Consider the following 13,272-nt stretch of genomic DNA (forward strand, 5'->3'; position numbering starts at 1 on the left):
GGACCGACGGAGGAGGAGGAGGAGAGACATCCCCTCCATCTGTGCGCTGCCCTAGGAAGGGATTTAAATCACTGGCTTGCGAAAAAGAGGAAATGTGCCTCTTTTGCTCAGGCTTTGAAGCCTGCAGGAGTCTCCTGGAGATGCTCCTTTCTCAGGTTGGGGAGGTCCAGCTCGGCAGGGATCTCCTTCCCTGGCCGTGGAGGCAGGCACTGTCTGCCAGCACCGGGATGGGCTCGAGCTCCGTGACCTGTGTCCTGGCCGGCCCGTGAAGCTGGGGAAGCGGCAAGGACCCAGCTGCCCTCCTGCAGCTCCCAGGTGAGAGCAGGGAGGAGATTTTCTGTATCCAGGGTTGATACCCTGGTCCCAAATCTGCCTTCTGCTTCAGCAGTGAAGGGCAGGAGATGCTCTGCAAGGAAATATATCAATATATAAATGAATGCAAACAATTTTAATTTATATATATATGTTTAAAACAAGTTTTATCTTGTTCCACCTTCCCACGTGGCTGTGATTTCCTCCTCTCTGCCTTGCCCTCTCATTCTTTCCCGCTCCGTTGTGAACCCGCCTGACCAGTGCAGCATCCCTGGCACGGCAGCACCGATGCCACATGTATGGCCCGGCAGAGCCACCTCTTCAATTCCTTCCTTTCGCCAACTGTTACATAAATCCGCTTTTATACTGAAGTTGTGGACGTCACTGAAGCTCTGTCCATACCCATAACATCACTGTTTCCATGGGAACCAGCGTACTTCCAAGGGGGAAAAAGTAGAAGTAGACTAAAAAAAGGACAAAGAAGGAACAAAATAAGACAAATATGTGACATATCCCAACTACATGTCGGTGTAGGATGTTACAAAGATTTTGCTGCAACTTGTTTAGGGAGGCTTGCATAACAGTTTTTGTCTTGAGTAATGCAGCAAGCTGAATTGGGGATGGCAGAAACTTAATAGTATCCCAAAAATCCTGAGTCTCTTAGTGCGAGAGAGGAGTCTCTGGCAACTCTGCATGAGGTGCCTTTCTGCGTGAGCATGAGGGGAGGATACATCTGCCTGTGTTGCAGCATTTACCTGCGATTCTGTGGTTTTCCCCAGCTCAGAGCACAGCCGGGGCTGGGGCCACGTCCCGGTGAGCAGCCAGCACCGCTGCTCTTCTGCTCTGCTGAGCTTCGAGGGCAGGAGCTATTAAGGGACAGTTTGCAGCGAGTGAGTTTAAAAATATATGTATGTGAGGGTTAAGTGCCTATCCACTCTGCACTTCGTAAGGCGTGGTGGGAGAAAAAGGCTTAAATACATTATTGAGCGCCAACAGGGGCTTTGGCATATTTAGTGTATTTTAACTGGTAACCCCAGGTCCCTCTTGCAGAGGAGGAGTCCATTAGGAAGGATTTTACTGCTCACGACAACATCTTCATTAATGCCACGTGTGAGCTGCTGGGAAGAGGGGGAGCGTGCACGTCCCCGGGGCCCTGCCATGGGGGGCGAGGGCTGGGGCTGATGAGTGGAAGGAGAGCCTGTCCCTGAGCCGCCCAAACATCAGCAGAAGGTGCGAAAGAGAATCACAGAATTATCCAGGTTGGAAAAGACCTTTGGGATCATCGAGTCCAACCATTTACCCTACTTGCAAGTTCACCCCTAGACCATATCACGCAACACCGCATCCAAGCGATGCTTAAACACATCCAGGGATGGCGACTCAACCACCTCCCTGGGCACCCTGTTCCAATATCCCACAACTCTTTCCGTGAAGAACTTCTTCCTAGTGCCTAGTCTAAACCTACCTTGTTTAAGCTTGAAGCCATTGAAACCAGTGGGAGAAGGAGGTCTGGGGGAACTGGAGCTTCTGCTGGGCTCGGTCGGAGCGAGCGAGGCTTCACCTGCTGCTCCTCTCCCCTTCTCTGCGGGTGACACCGGGCGGCGAGGGTCGGCATCTCAGCGTTCGGCATCGGTTAGTGGAGCAGCGGCTGATCTCCGGCGCCGCAGGGCTTCCACCCCGACCCGTCCTGCTCACTCGGGAGCTGGGGACCACGCACTGCTCCTGCCCTTTGATAAGTCTCCTTTGGGGCTGTTCTTTTGGTCTCTGCTCTGTGATGCCGTGATAGGCATGAGGAGGAATGGAGATCTGGTTTGAGAAGCCAGAGTAACTTCAGCCTAAGGTGTGCTTCCTTGGCATTTGATTTTGTTTTTTTAAAGCACCTGTCCTCGCGGATGCTGGTCCCAAGGCTGGGTTGCCAGCAGCCGAGCCCTCCCAGCTCAGGAGTTAATTGCAAGCGATATGTAGGGCTTTTCTTAAAAGCTCCAGCTCCTGAAGTTTAGAGATTATGCAAGACACTCAGCTTGCAGGATTTTTTTTTATCTTCGGGGTTTTTTTCTCTCTTTAAGCAATAAGATTTTAAACCCTTTTGGTAACTGGAAAAAAAAACCTTGAAGTACAAATCTAAGAGGTTACGGGAAAACAATTCCGAAACAGTAAGGCAAATAAGAACCTCATCAGGATTTTTTTTTTTTTTGACAAAACTTCTTTTTTCATCAAGCTTCATCCCCTCTAAATACAGCATCACTCTACTTCATCACCTAGGTGGCTGAGCAGGGTTCCTCCGCACTTCTGAGCAAATCCTTACACCCGCCTTGTGTTTCCAAAGCAGAGGAGAGCATCTTCTGCCTGTAGCTGACAGTTTGGGCTTTAAACCTTTGGGAGAGGAATGGTGACTAAGATGATTATTTCCCCAAATCCCCTTTTTCCTCTACTTTTGGGCTTTAAAATCACTGTCATGTGTTACTGGGCCTTTGGGAACCGTTGTGTGGCCAGGACGGGAGCAGAGTGTGGCTGTTTCCTGGCAGAGGGACGTTGCTGCCGGTGCATCCCCTGGAATGTCTGCAAGAGAAAATAAATTAGAGATGAAATTTCCACAAAACACTGGCATGAATAATTGCCCTGTATTGTGTTTCCCAGGTTTAATTGTGAAGCTGCAGGAATTAAAATAACCTCCTGGGTCTGTCTGTGCCGTGAGGGACGTGGATTGGAAGAGCCACAGAGTGGTGACGAGGCAGGGATGCGCCCACTTGGCTTTTTCCCGGCTCGGTGCACGGGGATGTCAAGGCTATGCCGGGCTTGGCGGGGTCGTGTCGGCTCCCGGCAGCGTGAGATGACCTGGGATGGGGCAGATGGCGGGCACGTGGTGGAAATACTCTCTGAGTAACGTTGGAATTTTTAAACCTCTTTGCCGCAGCCCCACCGGAGCGCCTTAGGCTTTGCTTTCCAGGAACGGGCTCGCCTGGCGTAAATCCCCGCGGGGCGGGAGGTGCACGCTCCGTCACACGCGTTATCCATCCCGCCCGGAAAAAGCCATTTTGCTCCCACTGTGATGCCATGGGAAGAGTGTGAACCTGCCACATCTTCCCTGCTTCATCCTGCTCTGGCCTTCCCCAGAGGGAGAGGAGGAGTTACCATTACCTGGAGAAGTACTTAGGAGGGCAAACCCGCAGGGTAGAGCCTGTGTCGGGGTCACCGCACCCGGCCAGCTGTGGGCTGGGGAAGTGGATTCACCTGGTGAAGATGCTCTGAGAGCACCTCTGGCAGTGCAGCATCCACGGGGATGCAAATGCTTCCTGCCAATGCGAAAAGCAAAAGATGGGAGCTGATTTTGCTTTTGAAGGAATATGATAGAGGAAAAAAAAAGAAATCCAGTTAAATGTCCGGGGTTACGTTGGGAATCCTATAACCTTTCAACTGGGCATGACATGGACCTGGTGAAGATGCTCTGAGAGCACCTCTGGCAGTGCAGCATCCACGGGGATGCAAATGCTTCCTGCCAATGCGAAAAGCAAAAGATGGGAGCTGATTTTGCTTTTGAAGGAATATGATAGAGGAAAAAAAAAGAAATCCAGTTAAATGTCCGGGGTTACGTTGGGAATCCTATAACCTTTCAACTGGGCATGACATGGAGACCCTCTTCCTCTTGGCCTGCTGCAGTTGGAGGCAAGGCTGGGAAGGGCTTATTATTTCCATCCGTGAGGCAGATTAATTCTGAGCACTTTTAACTTCCCTTGCAAACGGCCTGAATTAATGTTTTAGGATTCTTGTCCCTGCCTTCTCCCCCCGCCCCCCAAAGGCCAGACCCTGGAAGTCCCATTATGCTCCTGTCAAAGGGGCTATTTCTGGAATTGATGATATGAATGAAGCCTAAAACTCTGCTCTCATTAACGTCTGCAGCTTATCCCAGCGTCACTCCTAAGCTGGTGGGACTCGGTGACACTGCAGGGGAAGGCTGTCACTTCAACCCAATTTTCACATCGCATTTGCACAAAAATTTTCCAGGCCTCGCCAGCGCTCGCTGCACATTTGTCAAATCGCAGCCGCTGTCCCAGCAAGCAAAGGCTTTGCCTGGCACAAGAGAAATGACTGCAGGGGGTGACAGGGGACCTGATCATGACATTGGTCGTGGCCCCTGGGTCTGAATGACCTCTCCTTGCCCCAGAGAACAGCCAGCAGAGCTGAACCTACGTGTTACCAGGCTGCTCAATGCGTTTCTGTGGTTGGGTTTTATTGCAGGGTACGAGCTTGTAGCTCCTGGGGCTGAGGGGCTGCCTGAACGTTGGTTCCCTCCTTGCCTGCGGAGCCCTGCGGCCCAGCAGGGGAGGTTTAGGTGGGACATTAGGAGAAACTTCTTCACAGAAAGGGTTGCCAAGCACTGGAACGGGGAAGTGATGGAGTCACCATCCCTGGAGGTGTTTAAGAGGTGTGTAGATGTGGTGCTCGGGCACACGTTTTAGTGGTGGGTCTGGCTTTGCTAGGTTAACAGTTGGACTTGATGGTGTTAAAGGTCTTTTCCAACCTAAACTATTCTTTCTATTTTATACTGCGGAGGGAAGAAGGAGAGGGGAAACTGCAGAAGCCTCTTGGGAGTAGCAGAACACCAAGGGCAGAAGCAAAAACTAATCCCATAGGAGAGCGTGTGTCCCTGTAAAGCATCACTAAACATCCCCTCCCGCCTCAGTTGATGGGTGCCTGGTCTCCCCTCCCTCTGGGGAGGGACCACCATCTCTGGGGGCGGATGATGCTCCGACAGAACATCCCCAAGCCCAAGAGCAGCGGGAGTGCTGTGTGTGCTCCGGCTCCACAGAGAGAGCTCGGGCTGCTGAGGGACCGAGCATCGTGCCCCCGTCCTCTCTGTCACTGCTGCCTTTGAGCAGCAGCTTCCCATTTAATTCACTTGCTGGTGAATTTGATCCAAACTTCTGCAACCAAATCATAGCAAGCATAATGCAATATCTTTCCCTTTTGATTATATTAAGCTGGATAGCACTGGCTAATTGAATATGGGGCTTTTGCCTCTTAATTACAGAAGGTCAGGCTCTGCCGCGTGCTGACGGGTAGCACAGGGATTGCTCGTGGTGGAGAGGGGGCTGAGGGCTCTTGCTCTATGCGAAGGCGAGTGAGTGACTTCTGTGTATTTTCCGGTTTGGGTTTTTTGTTTTTTTCCCTGATGCTCTGAATTTTAAGAGTCAGGTTAGAGCAAAAGTGTTACTGGATATTTCCGTGTGGCAGAAACACATTTTTTTAAACTGAAAAGAATCTGTTAGCGTTTTGGCTGTCTGTCTTGACCAAGTTGGTGGTAAAAACATGTACTGTTGAGAATAAGCAGTGATACGCAGGTGAAAAGCGGAGACTCTTTCTCTGACACCGGTGGGATGGAGAGGATGGGGTGATTACCTGCTGCATGTGCACGAACCCCATTATTAATTTCTTTTTGACATCAGCCCTATGTCTCCTGACTGCTTGGAGTGAGCAGGACCCAATGCAAATACTTCAGTCTGGGGCAGCAGGCTCAGCTCAGCACCGCGGGGATGGCAGCGGGGCCAGACCCACCGGCCGTGCCCCTGCTTCCCTTGCCCTGAGCATCTGCCTCCTCCTCCTCAGCAGAGGTGCTGGCTGAGGACCAGCACTGTCTCTGTTTCTTCCCCAAACCCCTTTGCCCTGTCACTGGCCAGGCTGCAGCAGCAGCAGCGTGTGCTAAAGCACCTTCTGCTTTGGCTAATTGAAGAGTTTCCCTTTGTCAGCCTCTCGGCTCAAAGGAGGGTGGGTACAAAGCCAGAGCCTTCAGCACTTTGCCTCTGAAAATCCTATTAGCAGAAGAAAGAGCTTGAAGTTTCATTCAGCTGGGGGAAAAAAAAAATATCCCCCCCACCTTCTGATCTGTCAGCTGCACATTAACATAGTGCCCTCAGCACCACCGGGGTCCCTGTCCCGCGAATATTTAATCAGGGTGAAGTGTTATATTGCACTGAAATGTGTTTGCTGGAGGGAGTGATGTGCTGCAGTGGGTCTACAGTTAAAGCTGGGGAGAAAAAAACCTGCTATCAGCAAATAAAATCCCATCCTCGCTTGAGGTCCCCGGCTGGCACCAAGCAGCTGCCTGCCATGGCAGAGCATCACCCGGCTCCTGTGCCGAGCTGAGCTGGAACCCAGGGAGGAAAGCCAGGCCCCGCACGGGGTCTTCTCCGCTGCCATGAAAGAATTTTCACAAAGTTTTGCCTGTCTGGGGAAGCATCTGCCTGTCTCTGCAGGTTTTGACCCAACCAAGCAGGCTGCTCCCGAGCCTCCTCGCTTCCCTGCTGAATATCTCACATAGCTCGTTCTGACACCCTTTGGGGATATTACATTTTTTTTGAGTTTTTTAATTCTTTATGTTCTTGAGGGCTTTACAGCTTCTTGCTGGCAGAGCAGAGGGGTGCTTTCCAACCCCCTCAAGCTGGGGAACGCCTGCGGATCCCTGCAAGCTGCTGACCCTCCTCCAGCTGCCCTCCATACCTGTCCCCGCAAGGCTCTATTTGGGCTAAATATTCCAGCCCATAGCCCCACGCTGACATTCAGAATGTCTATCCCGATATCTCCTAAACATTTCTTCCAATTAAAAGATCCAGTTTGCCGCTGACCAAGCTGTGTGACTCAGCCCCACCTGGCTTCCCAGGAATTCGCCCAGGATAGGTGTTAGGAGCTGCCAGCTCCAGCCGAGGAGGCACCTGCTGCTTCATCCTCACCTTTGTCTTCCTCAGCCAGATAATACTGCAACATGGGTTGTCCCAGCCACCTGCTACCGCGTTGCAGCGAAAGCTCTTGTCTTGACAAGGGTCGTTCTTATTTTCCTCAAGCCTGGGAGCTGCTGCCTGCCCCCAGGCAGGAGCATAGCCCTGGCTGCCGGCGGGTGATGGGTGTTTTCCATGCTAGGCTGGGAGTTAACCGTGATATCGCCTCGTAACGGCTCCAGGATTTCACATTTCTGTGCCCCTGGTAGTCGGGAGCTGGCTGGAAACGCCCCCTAGAAGGATGTAAAAAGTTGAATATGGGGTTCGAACCAACCCTACTAGGATTTGCTGCAGCAGTGCAATTTATTTTGCCTCTAGAAGTAACAGCATCCAAAGTCTATCCTGGCACCTCAGCTCTTTAAAATTACTCTAAGGGGCAGCAGTTGGGGAAGGGGGTGGGCTCTGCTGGCCTTCGCAGTCTTAAAAGCTTTTAGGCAGTCAGTTAATGGTTTTGACAGTCTTCATTTGGACTGGGAATGAAAAGTTCAAGCAGTGACTTCAGGGAAACGCCCCTGGGATAAGCTGTGACATGGTTAATAGAAAATTGTAATGTTGTTAAAGTGCTTTTCCATAAAATGCCAGGAGAGGAAATTAATGATGTGGTGTATTTTTTATTTTTTAATTTAATATCGTTCTTTTAATTTTGTTTTTTAATCCGTCATATCCACACTCAGCACTCTTGCCACGCAACTTTCATTTTATATTGGTTTTCACATTAACCATAGCCACTGATGTCAGCATGGGGAGACCACGCCGTGGGCTGGCTGTGCAGGTGTCTAAACAGCAGGCAGGCCCTCCATCCAAATCCAGATAAAGCCTAACCCCGAGAAGCTGCCGTGCGCTTTGCCTTAAAGACCAGAACAGCCTTTCTGGTTCAGCGACAGCTGCTCGCCTGAGTCCGTTTCTTCCTTGACGAGGTGCTGCGCAGGTGGTTCGAGAGGGTGAGCATGCTGGTGATCCTGCTCAACTGCGTGACGCTGGGCATGTTCCACCCCTGCGAGGACATCGCCTGCGACTCGCCGCGCTGCAGGATCCTTCAGGTACGGCCCCTGCCTCTGGTTTTAGCTTTGACGGCAGCCCTGGGGCGATGGGGAGCGGGAAGGAGCGAGCTGTGGCAGAGCTGTCTCCGGTCACGGTGGAGGTGGCTTTGTGCCCCAGGATGGCTGGCTCCTGCCTGTGCTGGTTGCCCTGTCAGCATGTAAAAAATGTTGATTTTGGTGCTCTGATGTGAACACACGGTGTTGTCAGGCAAAGCCCCTGCCAGGCTGTGGCAGTCCTAACGTAGCTAAGCCTTGCTTGGGGGAATGTTCACCACCTAGTTTGTGGTGAAATCAGAGCCAAAAATATACTCATCCCTTTATCCCAGCACCATGGGTGCTGTCGGCCAATCTCAGTTGGGAGAAGGCACGGGGCTGCTCTTGGCACTGCCTCTGCCCAGGGATTTTGGCTCTTGGTGGTGCAAGAGAAGACCTTGTTGGCCTTAAGTCTTTTATTACCCGACCTGGTGCCAGCGTGCAGCAATACAGAAGCATCCCTCCTCCCTTTCTTTCTTTTGTAGAGCTTTGATGATTTCATCTTTGCCTTTTTTGCTGTGGAAATGATCGTCAAGATGATTGCACTGGGCATTTTTGGGAAGAAATGCTACTTGGGAGACACGTGGAACCGTCTGGACTTCTTCATTGTCATCGCAGGGTAAGCCTGGCATGACAGATGCTCCTCTCCTCATGTCTCTGTTGTCGTTCATGGCATCACTTGGCAAGTGTCAGATTTGGGGAGACAGCTGGTTTGCAGTGATGAGGGCTGGGGGATTGTTGGCCGTTGGTGGCATCAGGTGTCCATCCTGGCTCTGTGGCAGGGATCACCACCCAGATTGCAGTGGTCCCTCCAGTCCTCTCTGTGGCTCGCAGGAGAGCTGATGCTCAGCTCCTGGAGAGAGCAGGGCAGGGAAAAGCTGTTTGCGATGTGTTTTGGCCAGCCCGTGCCCTGGGACTCTTTGCCAGCATGCTGGGCTTGGCTCTTCTGCCTCCAGCCCCACCAGTGGTTTCAGTTTCCTTTGGGCGAGGTGATGGTGGAGTGGGAGGTTGCGAGCACAGAGCGGCGTGCCAAGGAGGATAGTTCACTGAAATGTGCATGATTGCCCTCATTGTTATACCTTTTTTATTGTTTTTTTTTGGTGAGGGAAAGCAACCAAGTTCTTCTTTTTGAGTGTTTTCCTTTCAGTTACACCTGGTTTGAATTAAAGGCTCTTCCAGCACCCTAGAGTCTCCTGTCGGAGGCTGGAAATCCACATGAAAAGTCCCTGGCGCCTGGCCAGTGAGCTGAGTTTCTTTGACACACAAATCACTTGCTGGCCCTCGCCTCCCCTCCCCGCTCCACGAGCCCAAAAACCTTGTCGGGTTTTTCCTCTTTGGATAGAACTAGAGAGAAAATCTTCCAGATTTTCCTGGAAAGAATCAGGACACTCTCCCAGCTAGGCTGGTTACCTGGCATGAGTTTGCCCTGCACCAGGAAGGGGCAACACCTTGGTGGGCTTTGCTTATGGTCCATTTCCAGCCCCATGCAGTCATGGCACACACCTCTGTCAGGCAGCTGGAAGAGCCAAAAGAGTGGCCCAGTAAACCAGTAAGGAGGTGGCAGGTTTCCCAGTGCGTTCTTGACCTGAGAAATTCTCTGCCATGGAGTGCTGCAGAGGCCAAAAGAGGTAGCGAGGCTGAAGACCCAAACTGGAGGCAGAGATGGAAGGCAGAAAGGGCAAGAGCTGTAACTGTCCCATAAACTCGTCTTTTGTGGGAGGCCACAAGCTCTTGCTTTCCAGCCCCCCCAGCCTCTGGCTCCTTGGGCTAGGAGAGAGCTCAACATTTCCTCCTGAAGTATCTGAGCAATGTCAGGGGTTGCAGGGATGGGATGTTGGACAAAGTGGCACCCTGGGTGCCATGGGCTCCGGTAGGATTGTAAACATCAGCAGCACGGCCAAGGGCTGGAGCCTGCTAAAGCCACCCTATGTATTCTTTATTTCTTCTTCTTTAACATTCCTTATGCTAGAATTAAGTGTGGTGAGGAACCAGACCAGAGGAGGCTCAGGGAGGCATGGTGGTGGTTGCTGGGCAGTCCTGCCACCCTCGGGTGCTGCTGTGTTCCCCTCCAAGCCTGGTCCTGCCCTGCCCTGTTGAGTTTGCAAAGTCTTTGGAGCTTGAGTTCTGCTTGATGTGCTTCTGTGGAGACCCCACTGCGATGGGACCACAGTCTAGAGGGACATCAGCAGAGCCTGTCCTGATTCTTGTGCCAAAATAGAGCTGCGCTTTGCTTAAGCAAAGCTTCAAATCTCCTGCCTACCTACTGCACCGCTTCCCCCGTCCCTGATGCGCGGAGCCATTTATTAGTTGCAGAGGTTTTTTCAGCCTTGCAGCTTGACCGCTCTCGTGACTCCTGCCAGGTCGGCTTTGCCTCTCGCTAAGTGATGGGTCTTTCCTTCATGAGCATGAACTGTTCCCATCTGGGCCCTGTCAAAACCAATTGGAAAGGATCGAACTGGATTTAAATACGAAGTGGAGCCTCTCCTCCCCCAGCACCTGCTTTCTCCGCTCCCTTTCATGCTCTTGCGCTCCCCTGCAGCCCTCGCTCATCCATCTCAGGGCATCATCGCTGCCCCGACAGCGCTGAGTGCCGGGAAAAGCTTGAGGGGCTGCAGGAATGGGGACACTGAAGGGACTCAAGTCCATTACAAGGCTCAAGATGCAGGTAAAAAAAACTTTGTAAGGACCTGACAGAGGTTAACTTGGCAGAGAAACCTTATTTTGTGTGGTTTTGCCCCAAACCTGTTGCTCGCAGAGGGCTGGGGGAGCCGCTGGGGTGCTGTGCTCGCCCTTGCCGCGCAGCCGGCCACTTTGGTGTGTGCCATTAAGTACTTCGCGGCTCTGTTAAACTGTCCAGACCGATCTCATGAGCTCATGGAGAGTAAATGACTTCTTTGTGACAATGTAATGCAATTAGTGCTAATTGTAGAGTGTGTGATGTCTGCAACACGTCTCTGTAATTACAGTAAAACTTGCTGGAGATGAGAATAGCGCTGTATTATCAAAACTCAGCTTAGTGAAACACGGCTCTGGCTGTAGGTTACGGAGTTGCACGGGGGAAAGAGAGAAAAAAGCAAGTGATGAATGGCATAATTATGTTGTGTTATTTTAAGGGAGAGGATTTGGGGAGTTAGCTTTTAAGAGAACACTTGAAGGTTAACAGGCGTTGCAAGCTAGCTCTCGCCCTCTAAAGACAATTCAATATGATTTCGACCTCTCCCAGTGTAAAACACGGAGGTATTGAGGATGAATGCTTGTTTACATCCGAAAATATGCAGAAGCATTTACAGTTTAGTGCTGACTGAGGCTCGGGCTAGTGAACTGGAGCTGTGGGGTGGAGAAGTGCCCTAATTTGCCATGTCTCTGGGGGCTCCAGGACCCAGCACCTACTCTGTGTCCCCCTCCTCTGGACAGGGTGTGGGGACCTCTCCTCCGATCGGTCTGTGGGAAGAGGGTAGCCACAGATTGAGACCTGCCTGGCTCCTCATCTGGGGCCATCCCCATCCCACCAGCTTGCACAACACCGGCTTGTTTTGACTTTGGTTGGACAAGGACTTCTGTGAATCTCTGCATCCCTGTGGGCCAAGCTGTGCTTTAAACCATTCTCCTCAAAAAAAACCCCAACCCAGACAAAAAAACCCCGAAACAACAAAAGAACCTGAAGGGTTAATTGTTTTCTTGGGAGCGAGGGGCTAATCTGGTGCTGTAAGAGCTTGCAGGGTTCCTCTCTGTCCCTCCACGCAGGGCTGTGCCTCATCCCGTGCCTGTGCCGTGGGTCTGCGGTTATTCCGGGCTCAGTCGGTTGTTTGGCTGAGCCTGCGGAGTCCTGTTGGTGCTTTGCTTGTTCTAACAGTAACAGGCCTCTTAAAAGACTTTGTAGGAAAGTTAAACACTTCTGGAATATTTTGCTTACAATTTGAGACGAGCTGGGGCCGGCGGTGGTTGGCAGGCTGCTTTCTTCAGAAATAGAGACGCGTTTTTTTTTTCTCTTTGCTTCCTGAACACTTCTAATGTTTATTATCATTTTTTCTCTCTCTGTTGAAGGCCATATTAAAGAGTTAGCTGTGCTGAAACTTTCATAAACAACCTTTAAGTATGTCTTGCTCCCTCCCGGTTTTGAGTGTGCAATCCCAGGGATGAAATACGCTGTAGGAAGCCTTGTTAGATCCGTACGTAACAGGAGGGAAAGGGATGCTGCAGTCCCGGATTCCATCTAAACCTGCAGGCTTTCTGAAAAGCTCTTTAGCTCCAAAACTGGGCTAAGGGGGATGATGCCAGGCTGGTCTCCACAGGGAGCAGAGATCCTGCGGCTGCAGCAGCCTGAGCAAAGCTCCTGCTGGGTGCTTCGGGTGAAGCTTCCAGCCCATGGCCTTCAGCTCCCAGCGCGGGGCCGCTTCACGAGCAGGCAGGGCTCCTCCGAAGGCTCTTCAGCTGGCTGAGCCTGATCAAGGGGCTGTTTCAACTCTCTGGTTCAGACAAGAAGAAGAAAATGCTGGCATGGGGCTGCCCACGGGCATCCCTGCTGCAGCCTCCCACTGCGACTGCCGGTGAAGCCTGTTCTTTCTCTGCGTTAGTCCCTTCATCCCTTAAAAAAACCCAAACCAAAACAGAGAGACAGAGATGAATGTTGCTTTCCATCCCCTCTGCCTGAATTGATCCCTCTTGCACTGAGCAGCCGCACCTTGGAGACTGGATGCGCGGTGCCCCCTGAGCGCGGCGGGGTAATTGCCCGTGTAAGTGGCCGATTTGCACACGCAATTACCCGATGTGCAGTCACAGCCGCAGCCCCCTTGAGCTGTGCTGAAAGCAGCACCAAACCCTCTCCCAGGAGCTTGCTCCTCTCCCATGTTTTCTGGGATGGATGTGCGTGTCTTAGAAGCCAGGAGCCGGCTCCTGGGGCCTCACCACATCCCAGCTAATCCTGAATTAGGTGCTCTCTGCTCTGAGCAGAAGGAGCAGAACCACATCCAGCCACTGCTCATGACTGCAAACCTCCGGGGGTTCAAAATCTGGGATTGAGCTTTGCAAAGTGACTTTTGGGAGGTTGAAGAGCAGCCAAGACCCGGGGCTGGTGAAGCCTCCCCGGCTGAGGATGCTCTCTGCTCCGGGCAGCCTTG

At 51.9% G+C, this 13,272-nt stretch overlaps 1 protein-coding gene across 1 annotated transcript in view; it reads left to right on the forward strand.

Annotated features, from left to right (window-relative positions):
* Positions 1-8,017: 8,017 nt before the first annotated feature.
* The window catches only part of LOC104276571 (voltage-dependent T-type calcium channel subunit alpha-1G-like), a gene marked incomplete at its 3' end in the record, with an annotated part of 43,098 nt that continues 37,843 nt past the window's right edge, over positions 8,018-13,272 (forward strand). The window contains 2 exon segments of the mRNA XM_009872943.1: positions 8,018-8,122; positions 8,641-8,774. Coding sequence (XP_009871245.1) covers positions 8,030-8,122; positions 8,641-8,774 — 227 coding nt within the window.

This window comes from Apaloderma vittatum, unplaced genomic scaffold (assembly GCF_000703405.1).
Source record: "Apaloderma vittatum isolate BGI_N311 unplaced genomic scaffold, ASM70340v1 scaffold3657, whole genome shotgun sequence".
In the NCBI taxonomy this organism is placed as follows: Eukaryota; Metazoa; Chordata; class Aves; order Trogoniformes; family Trogonidae; genus Apaloderma; species Apaloderma vittatum.